This window comes from Suncus etruscus, chromosome 1, assembly GCF_024139225.1.
Source record: "Suncus etruscus isolate mSunEtr1 chromosome 1, mSunEtr1.pri.cur, whole genome shotgun sequence".
Classification (NCBI taxonomy): domain Eukaryota; kingdom Metazoa; phylum Chordata; class Mammalia; order Eulipotyphla; family Soricidae; genus Suncus; species Suncus etruscus.
Genome location: NC_064848.1, coordinates 85,566,833 through 85,582,909, shown reverse-complemented (window position 1 = coordinate 85,582,909; position 16,077 = coordinate 85,566,833). Strand labels below are relative to the sequence as shown.

The following is a 16,077-nucleotide window of genomic DNA, read 5'->3' as shown; positions in this document are numbered from 1 at the left end:
GAATATATATATATATATATATATATATATATATATATATATATATATATACACACACACACACACACACACACACACACATATATATATATATATATATATATATATATATATATATATATATATATATATATTTGGTTTTAAGGTCACACCTGGCAGTGCTCAGGGGTTACTCCGAAATCGCCCCTGGCAGGCACGGGGACCATATGGGATGCCAGGATTCCATCCACTGTCCTTCTGCTTGAAAGGCAAACACCTTACCTCCATGCTATCTCTGCGGCCCCAGGGTTCTAGAATCTTTCCCACTCTGGGTCCGAAAAAAATGCCTACCACACCTAGGGCTAATTCTTTAACAAGGGTAGCTGGGAAGAGTTAATAAACCAAGGCAGTCAGGATAGGGGCGGAGTCAGTCTCAAGATCAATCCCCCTGCAAAGAGGTCAGTAGTCACTCAGGCCCCTGTCCACCGAATATGTGGACAGGCACAGCCCCCAAATCTGCCTCTGTATTTTAATGGAGGAACCTGAGTTCTAAGATAAGTGTCGCACCATTTCCCCTGTTCCCATGGCCCTCACCCCACATGGTGCTGACAGCAGGGCATAGCATTGAGTGGCCCCCATTCTCCTCCCATGGGAGAGGCCACAGGGTGGGGAAGGTGGCTGTTCCCCAACACAGACCCATAGTCTCTAGTGAACTGTAGCCAGGACTCCTACACAGCTTAACTGTCATGGGTGGGGTATGTGGCCCTATGCTGGGCTCACTGCAGCTGTGGGGCAGGCGTGTCCATAGCCTTTGGGATGTATCATGTGGAATCTAAGGCAGGTTCCCCTGGGGACAACTGTGGTCAAAACCAAAGCCACTAGACCAGAAGCAGCCAGGAGGGCAGGGCCAGCCAGGGACAAGCAACCCACAGCAGGGAAGCCACTAGACCAGAAGCAGCCAGGAGGGCAGGGCCAGCCAGGGACAAGCAACCCACAGCAGGGAAGCGGGGGAAATCTCTCTTTATTGTGGGGTGGTGGGCAGTGCCAAGAGCAGAGCCTCAGAGGGCCTGGCAGTGGGCTCAGGCATGCAGAAAAAGGTTGAAGGTATTGTAGGCTGACTCTAGGTCAAATAGCATCAGGCACACCTGGGAGTCATCTAGTTCATTGGAAGGTGACATGCCGCTCAGGGTCTGCATCCTGCAGGGCACAGGGTGGGTCACTGGGAGTGTGCATGGGGTATGTAAGTGTGCATTATGCTGAGGTGGGCTGGAAGGTGTTTATATGTTGCCAAGGTCTGGAGGATATGTGCTGTAGTTTATGCTGTGGGCAGTGTGTTGTCAGAGTCCAGCGTCAAGTGAATGGGCCTAAAACAGGGTAACTGTGAAAAGTAAAAAAAAAAATGACAACAACAACAACAACAAAAAAAAAAAAACATGACAGGGGGCCAGGAGAGATAGCACAGCGGTGTTTGCCTTGCAAGCAGCCCATCTAGGACCAAAGGTGGTTGGTTCGAATCCCGGTGTCCCATGCGGTCCCCCGTGCCTGCCAGAAGCTATTTCTGAGCAGACAGTCAGGAGTAACCCCTGAGCGATGCCGGGTGTGGCCCAAAAACCAAAAAATAAATAAAAAAATAAAAACATGACAGGGGCTGAAGTGATAGGTGATAGGGCATTTGCCTTGCAAGCGGCCAACCTGACAGACCCGGGTTTGAACCAGGTCCATTCAGGTTTGCAGCATTCAAGGCAAACACCCTGTCCATCCTGGGTGTGCAAGGCAAAAACACCTTACCACTGTACTATCACTCCAGCCTTCACATTCAATGTTTATTATAAAAAGCCTTTTAAACAAGATTTGAAAATTTCCCAAGACTTATATCATTGCTCATTTTGGGAATCATGGGACTAATAGCATTAATTGCCACTGCTATTGCTTCTGGAACACCCTTCCAGGGTATACAAATTGTCCACTTTGTTGAGAATTGGCGCTAAAATGCTAGTTTACTATGGCACCACCAACAACATTGTACCACGAAGATGACTGAAGTGAAATTTCATACCAAGTGTATGGGTTTAGGATAAATAGCCATAGCAGCCCTGGTTAAAGATTTTTTTTTCATCAAGATCTTGCCTTAACAGGTTTTTAAGCATTTTCTTAAGCAGGCTTTGACTAAGATGTCAAGGATGTGTCCTGGCATCTACCAGATCTCTGAGTGTTTTTCTTTAATTACACACTCAGGATGAGTATTCTTTATTTGTTCATATCTCTGATCTCTGTGAGAATACTGATGATTATTAGCAATTATGGAGAGGGACTTATTCTCCCCCTCTTCACTACTATCACTACTTTTTCTTCCCTCTTTTTTTTTTTATTTTTTGAAGTCTACCTTCTCCTGACTGTAATGAATTTAAAACTAACTAAATTAAGTTTGTTAAGGGACCACATAGTAATTGATATAGATGTCCATTGTCGGATGCCCTTTCTCAATTCTAAGATAATTTCTTCCATTGCTTCAAACCTAAGGAGCCTCGTAAAGATAGCAGATTACAATGATGCTTAATAGTCTGAAATAATTGTTGATAGGCTTCCTTATTTTTTATTCCCATACTGCACATTAGCGATTTTATGATATGAATGTACTCATCTTCTCTAGAAGTACTATTCCCCATTATAACCCTGATTGACAAATTCCCAGAACACTCATTCATTTGATGGGGGTATCCCTCTTTCAGTTCTGGATCCTCATGGTTTCTTCAGTTTCACCAATCCAAGTTGTTCAGCAGACTTTTCTTACTATTCCAGATCTCCATCAGATTACCATCTGTCAGAGGCTAGCTCCTATCTTGTAGCAGGATCACCATGAGGATTAAGAAAACAAGACAACAGGCATCACCTGCCCAGAAACACAAAAGCAGCAGGAACACTAGCTCGGCCAAGGGTGGCAGAAGCCCTGAGAAACAAAGGGGTGATTTCCCCCTTCCCCAAAGGACAAAGTTAAGCTGAGAGGCGCACACAAGCCACTCGACTGAGAAAACAAAATCAGTGTACACCAGCACAACACATAGAACATGTGGAAACAAACCACATTGCAAAGGACACTATTGAAAGCATCATAGAACATCACCATGCTTAGAGAATGAAGATGGGGCCCGGAGAGATAGCACAAAGGCGTTTGCCTTGCAAGCAGCCGATCCAAGACCAAAGGTGATTGGTTCGAATCCCGGTGTCCCATATGGTCCCCCGTGCCTGCCAGGAGCTATTTCTGAGCAGACAGCCAGGAGTAACCCCTGAGCAACACTGGGTGTGGCCCAAAAACCAAAAAAAAAAAAAAAAAAGAGAGCCTTACCGGTGAGGTGGCGCTAGAGGTAAGGTGTCTGCCTTGCAAGCGCTAGCTGAGGAAGGACTGCGGTTCGATCCCCTGGTGTCCCATATGGTTCTCCCCAAGCCAGGGGCAATTTCTGAGTGCTTAGCCAGGAGTAACCCCTGAGCATCAAACGGGTGTGGCCGAAAAACAAAAACAAAAACAAAACAAAATACAAGTATGCTGTCTTAGCAGGCACAAAGGCATTTACTTTATATTGCTTGTAATAAGAGCAAATCGAATTATCAAAAAAAACAAATCAATAAAAAATAAAGGGGGCCGGGTGGTGGCGCTAGAGGTAAGGTGCCTGCCTTGCCTGCGCTAGCCTTGGACAGACCGCGGTTCGATCCCCCGGCGTCCCATATGGTCCCCCAAGCCAGGAGCAACTTCTGAGCACATAGCCAGGAGTAACCCCTGAGCGTTACCGGGTGTGGCCCAAAAACCAAAAGAAAAAAAAAAAAGAGAGAATGAAGATGATGGTTCTGAAGACCCAACAAGTACTGGCCTGGAGGACCAACTCATGACATGAATCTTGCCACAAAAAATGGCAAGAAAACTAACCACAAAGAAAACTACCATGACAATGATAGTGAGGGAGAGAGGCAGAATATCTGTCTGAGAGACAGGCAAGGGTTTGGGGTGGGGACATTGGTGGTAGGAAGATGGCAGTGGTGAAGGATAGTGTACATTCTATTGCAATATGAAAATTTTTGTAAATTGGGGCTGGAGAAATAGCATGGAGATAGAGTGTTTGCCTCTCAAGCAGAAGGACGGTGGTTTGAATCCCGGCATCCCATATGGTGCCCCGAACTTGCCAGGAGCAATTTCTGAGCATAGAGCCAGGAGTAACCCCTGAGCGCTGCCCAGTATGACCCAAAATAAAAAAAACAAAAACAAACAAACAAAAAACAAAAAAAGAGAAAATTTTTGTAAACATGGTGGTTAAATTAAAAAACAAAGAAACAACCAAGACAGACATTAGAGAGAAAGCATGGGTGTCAAGGGGCTGTCTGTTGGAACTATCCTCTGTTGGATATTTACTGTTCAGCAATAATCAGTCATAGAAAGAAGAGCAAATAACAGATTCTCAATGCTAGCTAAACTTATGGGGGTTTACAATCTCATAAGGGACTATGAGGAATGAGGAGGTTTTCAGGATAATAATTTCTGAAAGTTTTTTTCCAGAGAAGGGTAACAGATAGGAAACTGTATACAGGTTTCCCACCCTTAGGTGGGCATAGATGTTCCAATAATTTACATTAAGAGCCTCGGCTCATTATCTGTACTTTCTCTTGGACACCTTGACCTCTAAAGGTTTGGGGTTTGTCTTTCTTTGGGGGAGGTTGGGGCCATATCTGGCAGCACTCAGGGGTTACTCCTGACTGAGCTCAGAAATCTCTCCCGGCAGGCTCATATGGGATGAGGGGGACCATATGGGATGCAGGGAATAGAATTCGAGTCTGTCCTGGGTTAGCTGCATGCAAGGCAAAAGCCCTATTGCTGTGCTATCTCTCCAGCCCCATTTGGGGTTTTTCTACGATGACTTCCCCTACTGTGTGTGCTGCCATGGAGGTTGCGGTGCTTGTGTGCTTTGGAGGACATGTAGTCACTATGGAGTCACTCATGGAGGACATGCAGTCACAGACTGAAGGTCTGGTGGCCCTTGAAGTTCCGGGGTAGGTGGCTCATGTGATGCATTGTCTCCATTAGCTCCTGTAGGTCAGGCTGTATCTGCAAACGCCACAGTAGCTGGGCCCACAACCTCGAGCCTGGTCCTGGTCCCCCTCAGTGGTTGCCGGCGGTACCTCGACCATGGCTCAAATCTCTAGAAGGCACCTTGTCCATCATCGTGATGAAGAGCTGAAGGTGAGAGCAGGCTGAGGTCTGGTCTGGGAGACTGGGGCCTCTGAGAGCCAACCCTCTGGCCTGCGCAGTGTATAGGGATCTGGCTGAGCCCTTTCTGCCTGGGAGCACACAGAAACCATGTCTGCGATGCAGCAATTTTGATTCAGATGGCTATTGTCATCCTTGATAGTGATGGGCCAGTCCTCCTGGATCCTCTCCATGGCGAATGAACAGTCCAGCTGATGGGGAGGGACACTGTGGCAGGAGATGAGCCTCCCCCCACTGCTCGTGTTAAGTCCAGAAGTCAGATCTACCATCCAAAAGACCACCAGGGAGACAGGCAGTAATGTAAATATAAGGGAATTTATTCCAGCATGCTGGGGTCCAACATCTCCTAAGAAATGAGGACCCTGAGAATGGCTCACAGGCCAAATTTAAAGGGACACCTCACCTCTGGGAATTGATCTTTTAAAATTATTGGTCCCATGGGGCTGGAATGATAGCACAGCAATAAGGCATTTACCCTTCATGCTGCTGATCCGTGATGAAACCCGGTTTGATCCCTGGCATCCCATGTGATACCCCCAGCTTGCCAAGAGGATTTTCTGAATGCACAGCCAGAAGTAACCAGGTGCTCCTGGGTGTGTCCCAAAATACAAATATATATATATATATATATATATATATATATATATATATATATATATATATATATTACTAAGGACCAATATATATATTATTGGTCCTTAGTACAAGATTGGGCTAGGAGTGTTTGTAGTTCAAATGTAGCATCAGGGCCAAAGAAATAGTACAGCAGTACGGTGTTTGCTTGCATGCAGCAGATCCAGGATGGGTGGTGATTCAAATCCTGACATCCCATATGGTCCCCTAAGCCTGCCAGGGGCAATTTCTGAGCTCAGAGCCAAGAGTAACCTTGAGTGATGCCAGGTGTAACCCACAAAACAAAAATCAAATGTAGCATCAGGTTATGGTGGGCTGTCAGCTCAGTGAAGCATCTCCAGATCCAGGGTGCAGTTTCATCTGGCGATCTGTCTACTGCTACAGACTCAGGGGCCAGTTGTCATCTGGCTATCTGTCAGCTGCTGTTTAGCCTTATATGGATGTATTTCCTGGCATTTAACCCTAGGGTCTGGTTCCAGGAACTGGCTGTTCTTTTGGGCCTAATCTTTCTACCTTAAAACTGCAGCCTGTTATTGCTGTACTTAAATTCACAGCAAAGCCTTGTTTATAGCAGTTAAATTCCTCAGGCAGGGGCCGGGCGGTGGCGCTAAAGGTAAGGTGCCTGCCTTGCCTGCGCTAACCTTGGACGGACCGCGGTTCGATCCCCCGGTGTCCCATATGGTCCCCCAAGCCAGGAGCAACTTCTGAGCACATAGCCAGGAGTAACCCCTGAGCGTTACTGGGTGTGGCCCAAAAACCAAAAAAAAAAAAAAAAATTCCTCAGGCAAGCAGAGGACAGAAGCCAAAACAATGTTATCTCTACAGGCATAACATATTCTTTTTTTTTTTTGGTCTTTGGGCCACACCCATTTGATGCTCAGGGGTTACTCCTGGCTATGCACTCAGAAATCGCCCTTGGTCCGGCGATGTGGCGCTAGAGGTAAGGTGTCTGCTTTGCAAGTGCTAGCCAAGGAAAGGACCATGGTTTGATCCCCCAGCATCCCATATGGTCCCCCAAGCCAGGGGCAATTTCTGAGCCGTAGCCAGGAATAACCCCTGAGCATCAAACGGGTGTGGCCCAAAAAACAAAAAAAAAAAAACAAGAACAAAACAGAAATTGCCCCTGGCTTGGGGGGACCATTTGGGACTATTGTGGTCCGTCCTATGCTAGCGCTTGCAAGGCAGACAGCTTACCTCTAGCGCCACCTTCCTGGCCCCATAAAGGCATAACATATTCTTTTTTTTTTTTTGGGGCCACACCCGGTGATGCTCAGGGGTTACTCCTGGCTATGCACTCAGAAGTTGCTCCTGGCTTGGGGGACCATATGGGATGCCGGGGAATCAAACTGTGGTCCCTTGAAGGCTAGCGCAGGCAAGGCAGGCACCTTACCTCCAGCGCCACCGCCCGGCCCCAGCATAACATATTCTAACCTAAACATTTAGGTAAAGTTCATTCTAAATCTTAGACACAACCACTTCTCATGAGGAACTTGCAGCAGCAGAACTCATTGATGAAGCTCATTTCTGAGGCCTGGACCTGCTGGAAGGCAGCTTTGTATTGGACCAGGAGGCAGGAACAGGTGGCTGTATACCTGGGGCATCAGTCACACCTTCAGCCTTGCCCTCATGCAGGATGATGGGCAGCCATGACCTTATATTGTTCTAAAAACGACTTGTACAGAGCAGGAGAGAGGCTGAGGATTACTTGGTGTTGCACAATGCAGGAACCTTTAGGGTTAAGGCAGAACCAGAGTTTCTTCAGGTGGTTTCTCTGCCATACAGGGGTGAGGGTGGGGTGTCCTCCTGCAGCCCTTTCCCGTTGGCAATACCTGGGCACAGGAAGAAGCAGGTGGCACTTCCCATGGGGATGCTCCCCTCCCAGTCCCAGGAGCACCAGGAGCTCCTGCAGGGCCCTAGGTGCATCTGCAAGAAGCTCACCTGTGCGTGATGCAGTCCTTGATATAGGCCTTCTCCAGGGCCACATCATACATGGTCTTCACCCTGCTTTGGGTAGGGCAAGTCAGGGCTGGTGCTGGTGTGTCTCTAACTTCTCACACCCCTGTGAAGGGTGAAGGGGAGAGCGGAGGGCAGGAGTGGAGGGAAGAAGGGTGAGAGAGAGGGAGAAAGGGAATAGGGGGGGGGAGAGAGAGAGAGAGAGAGAGAGAGAGAGAGAGAGAGAGAGAGAGAGAGAGAGAGAGAGAGAGAGAGAGCACATGCACAGATTTCCCAAAAGTGGAAATAGCCCATAGTGTTTATTTCTGAATTATCACATTTAGGACCATGGTCTAGTGCCTGTTAAGATAAATCAACTTTATCTGGGCGATTAATTTTCATGAAAAGTGAGTTATAATCAACAGATAATAAAACTATTTATGAGCTAGAAAGTATTGTTGGGTGGGACACTTGTCCCTGCCAAATCTGATTTGGTTGCACCCCCTCTGGTCTTCTGAGCCATACCAGTAGTGATTCCTGAGTATTGCTGTTTATGGTCTTCATGCAAATTTTACTATCTCTTGTATGTCTTATATTCTGGGCTGCTTTATACCCTAACTTCTTTTTTTGTTGGATTTTGGGCCACAACTGGTGACACTCAGGGATTACTCCTGGCTATGCGCTCAAAAATTGCTCCTGGCTTGGGGAACCATATGGGACACAGGGAGATCAAACCATGGTCCATCCTAGGTTAGTATGTGCAAGGCAAATGCCTTACCGCTTGTGCCACCGCTGCAGCCCCTATACCCTAACTTCTTAAATATAGCCCAAGGACTAGTGCACATACTTTGCATTCCTAACACCCAGGTTCCTGGGACTGTATGGTCCACAAACACTAAGATGGAAATAGTCTCTGAGCACTGCTGGATGTGTTGGTCTCCCAAAACAAAATCCAACAAACCAGGTTGTGTAGTTGAATGAGGGGTTGGGCAGGGGAAGAACCACAAAAACATTGGCAACAGTTAAAGGTTTCTGATTGAGCAACAACCAAAAATTAGTTCCAAACCAAATGTGTAATTAGTTCAAGAATCTGGCACTGCTTGTCTCTAGCATTTCCTAGGCAGGTGTTACAAGTGGGAAAAATTGAAGCCCTGCTTTATACATATAGATATATATGTGCATTATTTTTGGTTTTTGGGCCACACCCAGCGGTGCTCAGGGAACCGTATTGGATGCCAGGGATCAAACCTGGATCTGTCCTAGATCAGCCACGTGGAGGCAAATACCCTACTGCTGTGTGATTTATTGCTCCAGTCATTATATATATATATTATATATACATACATAAATATATATGTATGTATATCAATTCAAATTCAAATATGTACTATTGCATTTTTTGGGTTTTGTTTTGGGGTCATACAGGGCTTACTCCTGGCTTTGCCCTCAGGGATCACTTCTGATAGTGCTTGGAAGACCTTATGGGATGCCAAAGATAGAACCTAACTTTAACTATTTCTCCAGCTTTGTTTTATTTATTTTGGTTTTTGAGTCACACCTAGAGATGCTCCAGGACCATACAGGATGCTGAAAATTGAATCCAGGTCAGCCCCGTGCAAGGCAAATGCCCTACCTGCTGTACGATTGCAATGATCAGAGTAAGGTTGCTTGCTTGCATGTGACTGACTGGGTTTTAACATCTGGCATTACATATGGTCACCTGGGCACTACCCACTGTTGGATGTGGTCCTAACCACTACCCCCTCTCCCCAGTTATTCATTTTGGTTTGGGGCCACACCCGATGGCACTCAGGAGTTACTCCTTGCTTTATGCTTAGAAACTACCCTGGCAGGCTTGGGATGCCAGGGATTGCATGCTAGGCTCAACATCCCCAATTTTTTTTTTTAAAGAAAAACTACTAAAGTCATCCAGTTAGGTGGAGTCTGAATTCTAACAAGGATGACAGGACTCTCAAACTCACTGTACTCAAGGAGACTAGAATGCTAATATGCTAATAGGTCTTGGGAGCCTGGAGGAAGGGCAAATGATACTAGCATTCTCTGAAGAACCACTGCTTCAATTTGTAGCGATTTGCCCCAATCAAAGCCTGGCAGTAAACTTCCATTCATAGAAACTGAGCTCAGTCTTTTAACTGAAGGCTTAAATGCAAGGAAGGAAATGACAAGAGCTTTTAAATTCAGGAATCCAGGGCACGTCATTGAGACCCAGTTCCCAGTGCAAAAGGACCTCTTGACATGCTCTTGACTAGCTGGCCACTTCAGGGTGGGAGGGCTCTTGGTGATGCGGTTACTGGTCAGGTCCTGCTGTGTTGGTCATACCCTGCACGTGATGAAACTGGCCTCTGGGCCATCTTCCTAGCCCATTATCGCAGATGCTGCGACTTTTTAAAGGGCTGACTGGTCAGGCTCAGCTTGGACTGTCTGAACAATAGCCCTAGGAAGAACAGATGTGCAGAGAATCACAAAATCAAAATATTTATTTGTTCTTTAGCACATGACAGTGTTAAAACATTCCTACTATAGTAATACTGCTCTCCGGGAGCTTACAATCTAACAGTCAACAGTAATTGTAGACCCAATAATTAAGGCATTATATGAATAAGCATATTTTGTATCTTTAGATCTATCTTTTGAAAGCAGCGGCTGGAGGGCAGAATTAAAACCAAATGACATGAAGTGTATTCCTTGACTCTACACCTCCCAGCTACCTTATAAGGAATCCCTTATGGCAGAACCCCAAATCTCCCATTCCCCGGTAGAAACCAGGGGATGTTCCTCTACATGGGAAACAGCACCCAAGACTTGAACTGTGTGTGAGAACAATGCAAGGTACCCAGCCTTCTGGAATTTTCAGTAGGAGAGCAGCTCTTGAAAGTAAGCTTAAACCTTGGCCAAGTTTTACTCTGATTGATAATATGAGCTATACAGCAAGGTCCCCTACCCCAGGACTAGGGAGAATGTAACAGACTAAATTCAGGGGAAGAGAGCAGGAAAGGGGAACAAAGAAATGAGTTAAGTCGGTCTTCACAGGTGAGGAAAAGAAAAATTTGGAACCACAATAGTGTCATGCATTGAATAGACAAGAATCAGAAATGAAGGTCAATGGGATAATAAAAACCATAATCCTAGAGCTCAGGATTATAAGGAATATAAGGTTCAATCCTTTCTTCTTTTTTTTTTTTTTTTTTTTGGTTTTTGGGTCACACCCGGCGGTGCTCAGGGGTTACTCCTGGCTGTCTGCTCAGAAATAGCTCCTGGCAGGCACAGGGGACCATATGGGACACCGGGATTCGAACCAACCACCTTAGCTCCTGGATCGGCTGCTTGCAAGGCAAACACCGCTGTGCTATCTCTCCGGGCCCAATCCTTTCTTTTCTTCACTAACCCGTTCCTTTGGCAGTTCCTTTGGCAGTCTGTTTCAAGTCTCAGACATACAAGCTATTCATTAAGGCAATCTTGAAAATCTGAAGGTTTATCTCACACTGAGTGGATTTCAATCTTACCCTGTCGGAATTAGCCTCTATTTTTTTATTCCTTAAGTCCTGTTCCAGAAAAGATATTTTATAGCAGTTCATGCCATGATTTCTAGAGCACCAGGGTCACTGAATATTAACCCTGATTTTATTATTCCTTGGCTTCTGAGAGTAATGACAGGCTACATTGCACCTTCATGTTGAACTCGTCAGTACCTGTCATTCGCACTCTGAGGGGTTGAAATGAGAGGAAACACACCTCAAATGCTGGTTCTTATATTTTCACTTCAATTCAGTAGACTTGCCACATTCCTTACCCTCCACAATAAACTGGCACCCACAGAGAAAGCATAAACTTGGAAACCACAACAAAGGCCAACAGTATTGCTGTTTTATCTCCTCTATCCTGAGGCACACTTGGAATCTAGCACCAAGGAAGGGAGGGTTCAACACCTGGCAGAGGTAGTTTGGAAAAGGATCAAGACTGGTGACTAACAACTGGAACAGAATGAAACTCCAACATGATTCTTGATGGAAAGATGGGTCTTGGCTACTCACAATTTAATTCAACTCAAAGAGTAACAAAGGTGGTCCCGTAGAGAAGGGTTACCCTTGAGCAGACATGGATGTAAGGGGATGAGGAAAAGCTGGTCATCAGCAGCCTACACCACATAAAGCTCCTCAGTGAGAGCTGAGGTTTTACTTTTCTGGACAAAATAGAAAATGGGTCATCTTTACACAGCTGCTGATCAAGATGAGCGGTCTCTCTCAAACTTCAAAACACTCCTGAAAAACCACAGATCTTTAAAAATACCAGAGTGATTTCAGACATGATGAGTCATTTTGGCTATAGCCCTGTGTGGATGCACTTGACTAAAGAGTTGGGTCTGAGTGTGTGTGGAATGATGAAGTATTCATCAGCCACTGTTGAGGGGATGAGTTTTTAAGTCCAGACAGAACTACTGGCCATTACACACCCATGTCAACACCAGTTGATGCTTCCATAGTCTCAAGCAGGAACTCTGATGTGATGTCTCCTCGTTGCTTACCAATTCCACTTGGGAAACTGTTAGAAATGCCAATACTGGGGGCACTAGCTCTGGATTTGAGGTCCACCAACTTGTGTCTTGGCAAACCCTCCAGATGAGTCTGGAGCTTGAAAACCTCTGATTTAGAAGCAGACATCTTAAGAAACAAAGGCAAAAAAAAAAAAAAAAAAAAAAAGATCCTCAAACTCTTGCTTCAGTTAGCTGTAACACATCAAGGTACCAAGTCAAAGTAAAATACCAATTATTTTATTTTAAAACGTTTGGCTCAATTGATTGTCAACTTTTTTAGCCACTAAATTATTCTAACCTAATCACAGTTAATGAGGCAGCCAGCCAAGAATACATACTTTCATGCACCCCACAACTGTGCTATTTACACCAGAGGATTTCAGTTCAACAATCATCATCAGGGAGGACAGTGAATTTTCCACTCACCATTTCTAAAACTCGAGTTTTTCTTTTATTACAAAATTTGGTTTTAATTGGACAAGAATTTCCAACAGTTGTGATCAATCCTGGTTAAGGGGAAAAAATCCCAACAAATTTACACATTTGTTAAAAAAACCACGAACAATAAAAAAGAAAGTAGGTGATTAAGTCATTGACTAGAAAGCTACCTGGATTAGATGAGAATGTATACTTCGATGTAAAAGGGAAGGGGAAGGACATCTCATGGTGTCTTCATCAAGACAGGGAATTTCAGCTCATTAGAAAATAGTAAAGGAGACGATCACATTAGCTCAGAGATCATAGGCTAAACCTCTACTGAACAGCTCTGATTGTGTGGTGTGTTTAGACAAGGAGCAAAAGAGGAGACATGAGAGTGGGAATATGTCTTCCAGTCTTGTACTGCTTCCCGCTGCAATGGATAAGGCCACACCATGGGATTTGCCATTAATGGCAATGTTCCGTGATATCCACGACCACTGCCTTCTTCCAACTGAAGAGAAAGTAGCCAGTGCCAGCCCCTGCTGCCACAGCAATGCAGAGGTACCCATTGTAGGTCATGAAGATTAGCATGAGGAAGTAGCTGACGACGACCTGGATGATGTGCAGTACCGTCTGTAGGAGGTGAGGGAAACTCAGCATCTGCTGCCTAGAAGGTAAAGAGATGACTGTCGGGGACCCTTAGAAGGTCTCTGGCACACTGCTTAGCACTGTGTGGGCAGAGGCACCAGTTGGAATCACAAGCCCAATTTGTTTTTTGTGAGTTTGTTTTTGGGTCACACCCGGCAGTGCTCAAGGGCTACTCCTGGCTCTACGGACAGAAATTGCCCCTGGCAGACTTGGGGGACCATATGGGATGCTGGTCTTCAAACCACTGTCCTTCTGCATGCAAAGCAAATGCCCTACCTCCATGCTATCTCTCCACCCCACCCCCCCACAAGCCCAATTTGAATTGGAGTGCCTCACTGTCACCCTGGCAACTCATGGGTACTGATGTGGGTGGCTCAATGGTTCCTGTCTGTCTTATAGGCACTGGCCAGATAAGTAGGGGTGATTTTTTTTTTCAGTAGGAGAATGTTTTTGGAATAAAAGGAAAGAATTCCCTGAATTGACTCTGCCTTGGATTCTGAGAGGGATACCCTAAGCCTTCCTAATTATTTTTTTGATTTACTATCTGACTTTACAAAAGTTCTATAAAACCAGAAAGTTGGAAAGAAAGATGGATATTGGTAAAAAGAGTCCCTTGCCCCTGTTCTTGGGCCATATCTGGTGGTGCTTAGGGGACCATATGGGATGCTGGGGCCTAGGACAGCTGCATGTTAGGCAAAACATGCCCTCCTCACTATACTATTGACCTGGCCCTACTTGCTTGTTTTGGCACCACACTTGATGATGGCCAGAGGCTATTACTGGCTCTGTGCTCACGGGAAACCCTTGGTCGTGCTCAGGAGACAATATGTAGTGATGAGAATGAAAGGGTAGTGCTTTAACCCTGGTACCATCTTTCTAATCCAAACTCTTCTTTTTTTTTTTTTTTTTTTTTTTTTTTTTTTTTTTTTTTGTTTTTGGGCCACACCTGGCAGTGCTCAGAGGTTACTCCTGGCTGTCTGCTCAGAAATAGCTCCTGGCAAGCACGGGGGACCATATGGGACACCGGGATTCGAACCAACCACCTTTGGTCCTGGATCGGCTGCTTGCAAGACAAACACCGCTGTGCTATCTCTCCGGGCCCCCAAACTCTTCTTAAATTTAGTGTTAAGACCTATATTTCTGGCTTGGTTGTCAAGCCATGTTTTCCCTTGAACATGTATCTCACTTGCCCATCTCTATGTTTCTTTGCTTTTTCCACTCTGACAAAGCCTATGTGCTCTCTTGAACATGTATTTTTTCTTTCTCCTCACATCTTTCTAAGTAAGTTTCAATAAAAATGATCTAGCTTCAAACACACACATGATCTATATTTCTAAGGAAAAATCTCAAGCATTTTTCCAACTTGTGGGAAAAGTCATCACAGAAATTATTCCTGTGCAATCAGAAATCAGTCCTGGTGGTACTCATGGAACCATATGGGATGCTGGGGATCAACTCAAGCAGGCCAAATGGAAGGCAAGCCCCTCATCCACTAAACTATTTCTCTAGTCCAACGAAAAGTTTTTATAGAATAAAATCAAGACTGGGGAGATATCTCAGAGGGCTTTGCATGTAGGAATTGAGTGATAATCCCTAGTACCACAAGATATCATGACAAAGGGACTGGGAGTAGCCCCTGAGCACTGCTAGGTGCAGAGACAAAGAGAACCAAAATTAAATGCTGTTTATACCCTGATTTCAATCTTTTCTCAAGTTATTATTTTTCAGTTTTGGCCACACTTGGCTATCATCAAGGATTATTCCTGGCTCTGCTCTCATATATCACTCCTGGTAGTGCTGAGGGAGCCATATGTCATCTAGGGGGTTAAATCCAGGTCAGCCATGTGCAAGGCTATCCTATACTCTGCCCATTCTACTATTGCTCTAGCCCTCAAGTTGTTGTTATTTTATTAAATATTTAGAAATCTATTCTCACACCTTCTTCAAAAACAATCAATATAGTCATAGTTAAAGATAAATCATGATTAAAATTAGACAAAACCTAGAACTTTTTTTTTATATTTTTGGGCCACACTTGGTGGTTCTCAGGAGTTATTCCTGGCTCTGACAATATGAATGCTGGGGTCAAAATCATGCCAGTGATGTTCAAGGCAAGCATTCTACCCACTATTTTATTACTCTGGCCCAAACCTGGAACTTTTTAATCTTCTTACCCAACTGTTTTGTGTGTCTCCATCAAGATGGTTCCATTTGGTCCTGGGACAGGCATGGAATTGTAGCGGATGCTGACCTGAGATTTGCGAAGCAGCCTCTCTCGGGCTATCTTGAGTCCTTCATAGTACATTGCAAGTAAAAACACTGCCACAAAAGCACCAGCCATTTCTAAGTAGGAAAGGAAGAGATGAAGATCATGAGATGTGCAAAACTATTAAACTGGGAGTGCTGTTCCAACTAGACAGACACTAAGAAAAGGGTGATATTGTAAAGTTCTGATACAACAAACAGGTAGACACTTCTTTACAATAGTGATTGCTTCACAGAAGAAAACCACTAAGCCAGTAGTAATGAAAACCATCGTCTTCATGAAGGAACTCATTATCTGATTTTTCTGTTTTATTTTTGGGTCACACCAAAAAAAAAACATTTGCTTAGGAATTACACCTGGTAGACTTGGGGACCACATGGGAAGCAGAGATTGAAC

General features: G+C 44.9%; 2 protein-coding genes and 1 long non-coding RNA gene across 3 annotated transcripts in view; all 3 read right to left on the bottom strand.

The window, feature by feature from the left end:
* Positions 1-1,058: 1,058 nt before the first annotated feature.
* Positions 1,059-10,015, bottom strand: LOC126011489 (vacuolar protein sorting-associated protein 28 homolog). Its single transcript, XM_049775297.1, has 9 exons — positions 10,011-10,015; positions 7,802-7,864; positions 7,364-7,455; positions 6,377-6,390; positions 5,314-5,421; positions 5,174-5,197; positions 4,984-5,086; positions 1,768-1,774; positions 1,059-1,176 (listed from the first exon to the last, which is right to left on the bottom strand). Exons 1-9 carry the CDS (start codon positions 10,013-10,015, stop codon positions 1,059-1,061), a joined length of 534 nt encoding a protein of 177 aa, XP_049631254.1.
* Positions 10,016-10,275: 260 nt separating this feature from the next.
* On the bottom strand, positions 10,276-11,996 carry LOC126024834 (uncharacterized). The gene is made up of 2 exons (XR_007500938.1): positions 11,202-11,996; positions 10,276-10,985 (listed from the first exon to the last, which is right to left on the bottom strand). It is a non-coding gene; the product is annotated as an uncharacterized LOC126024834 (long non-coding RNA).
* A 572-nt stretch (positions 11,997-12,568) lies between these two features.
* The window catches only part of SLC31A1 (solute carrier family 31 member 1), a 36,317-nt gene continuing 32,808 nt past the window's right edge, over positions 12,569-16,077 (bottom strand). Inside the window, exons 4-5 of the mRNA XM_049784967.1 lie at positions 15,590-15,758; positions 12,569-13,434 (exon numbers count right to left, since the gene is read on the bottom strand). Coding sequence (XP_049640924.1) covers positions 13,233-13,434; positions 15,590-15,758 — 371 coding nt within the window. The 3' untranslated portion in view covers positions 12,569-13,232. The remainder of the gene's footprint in view (positions 13,435-15,589; positions 15,759-16,077) is intronic.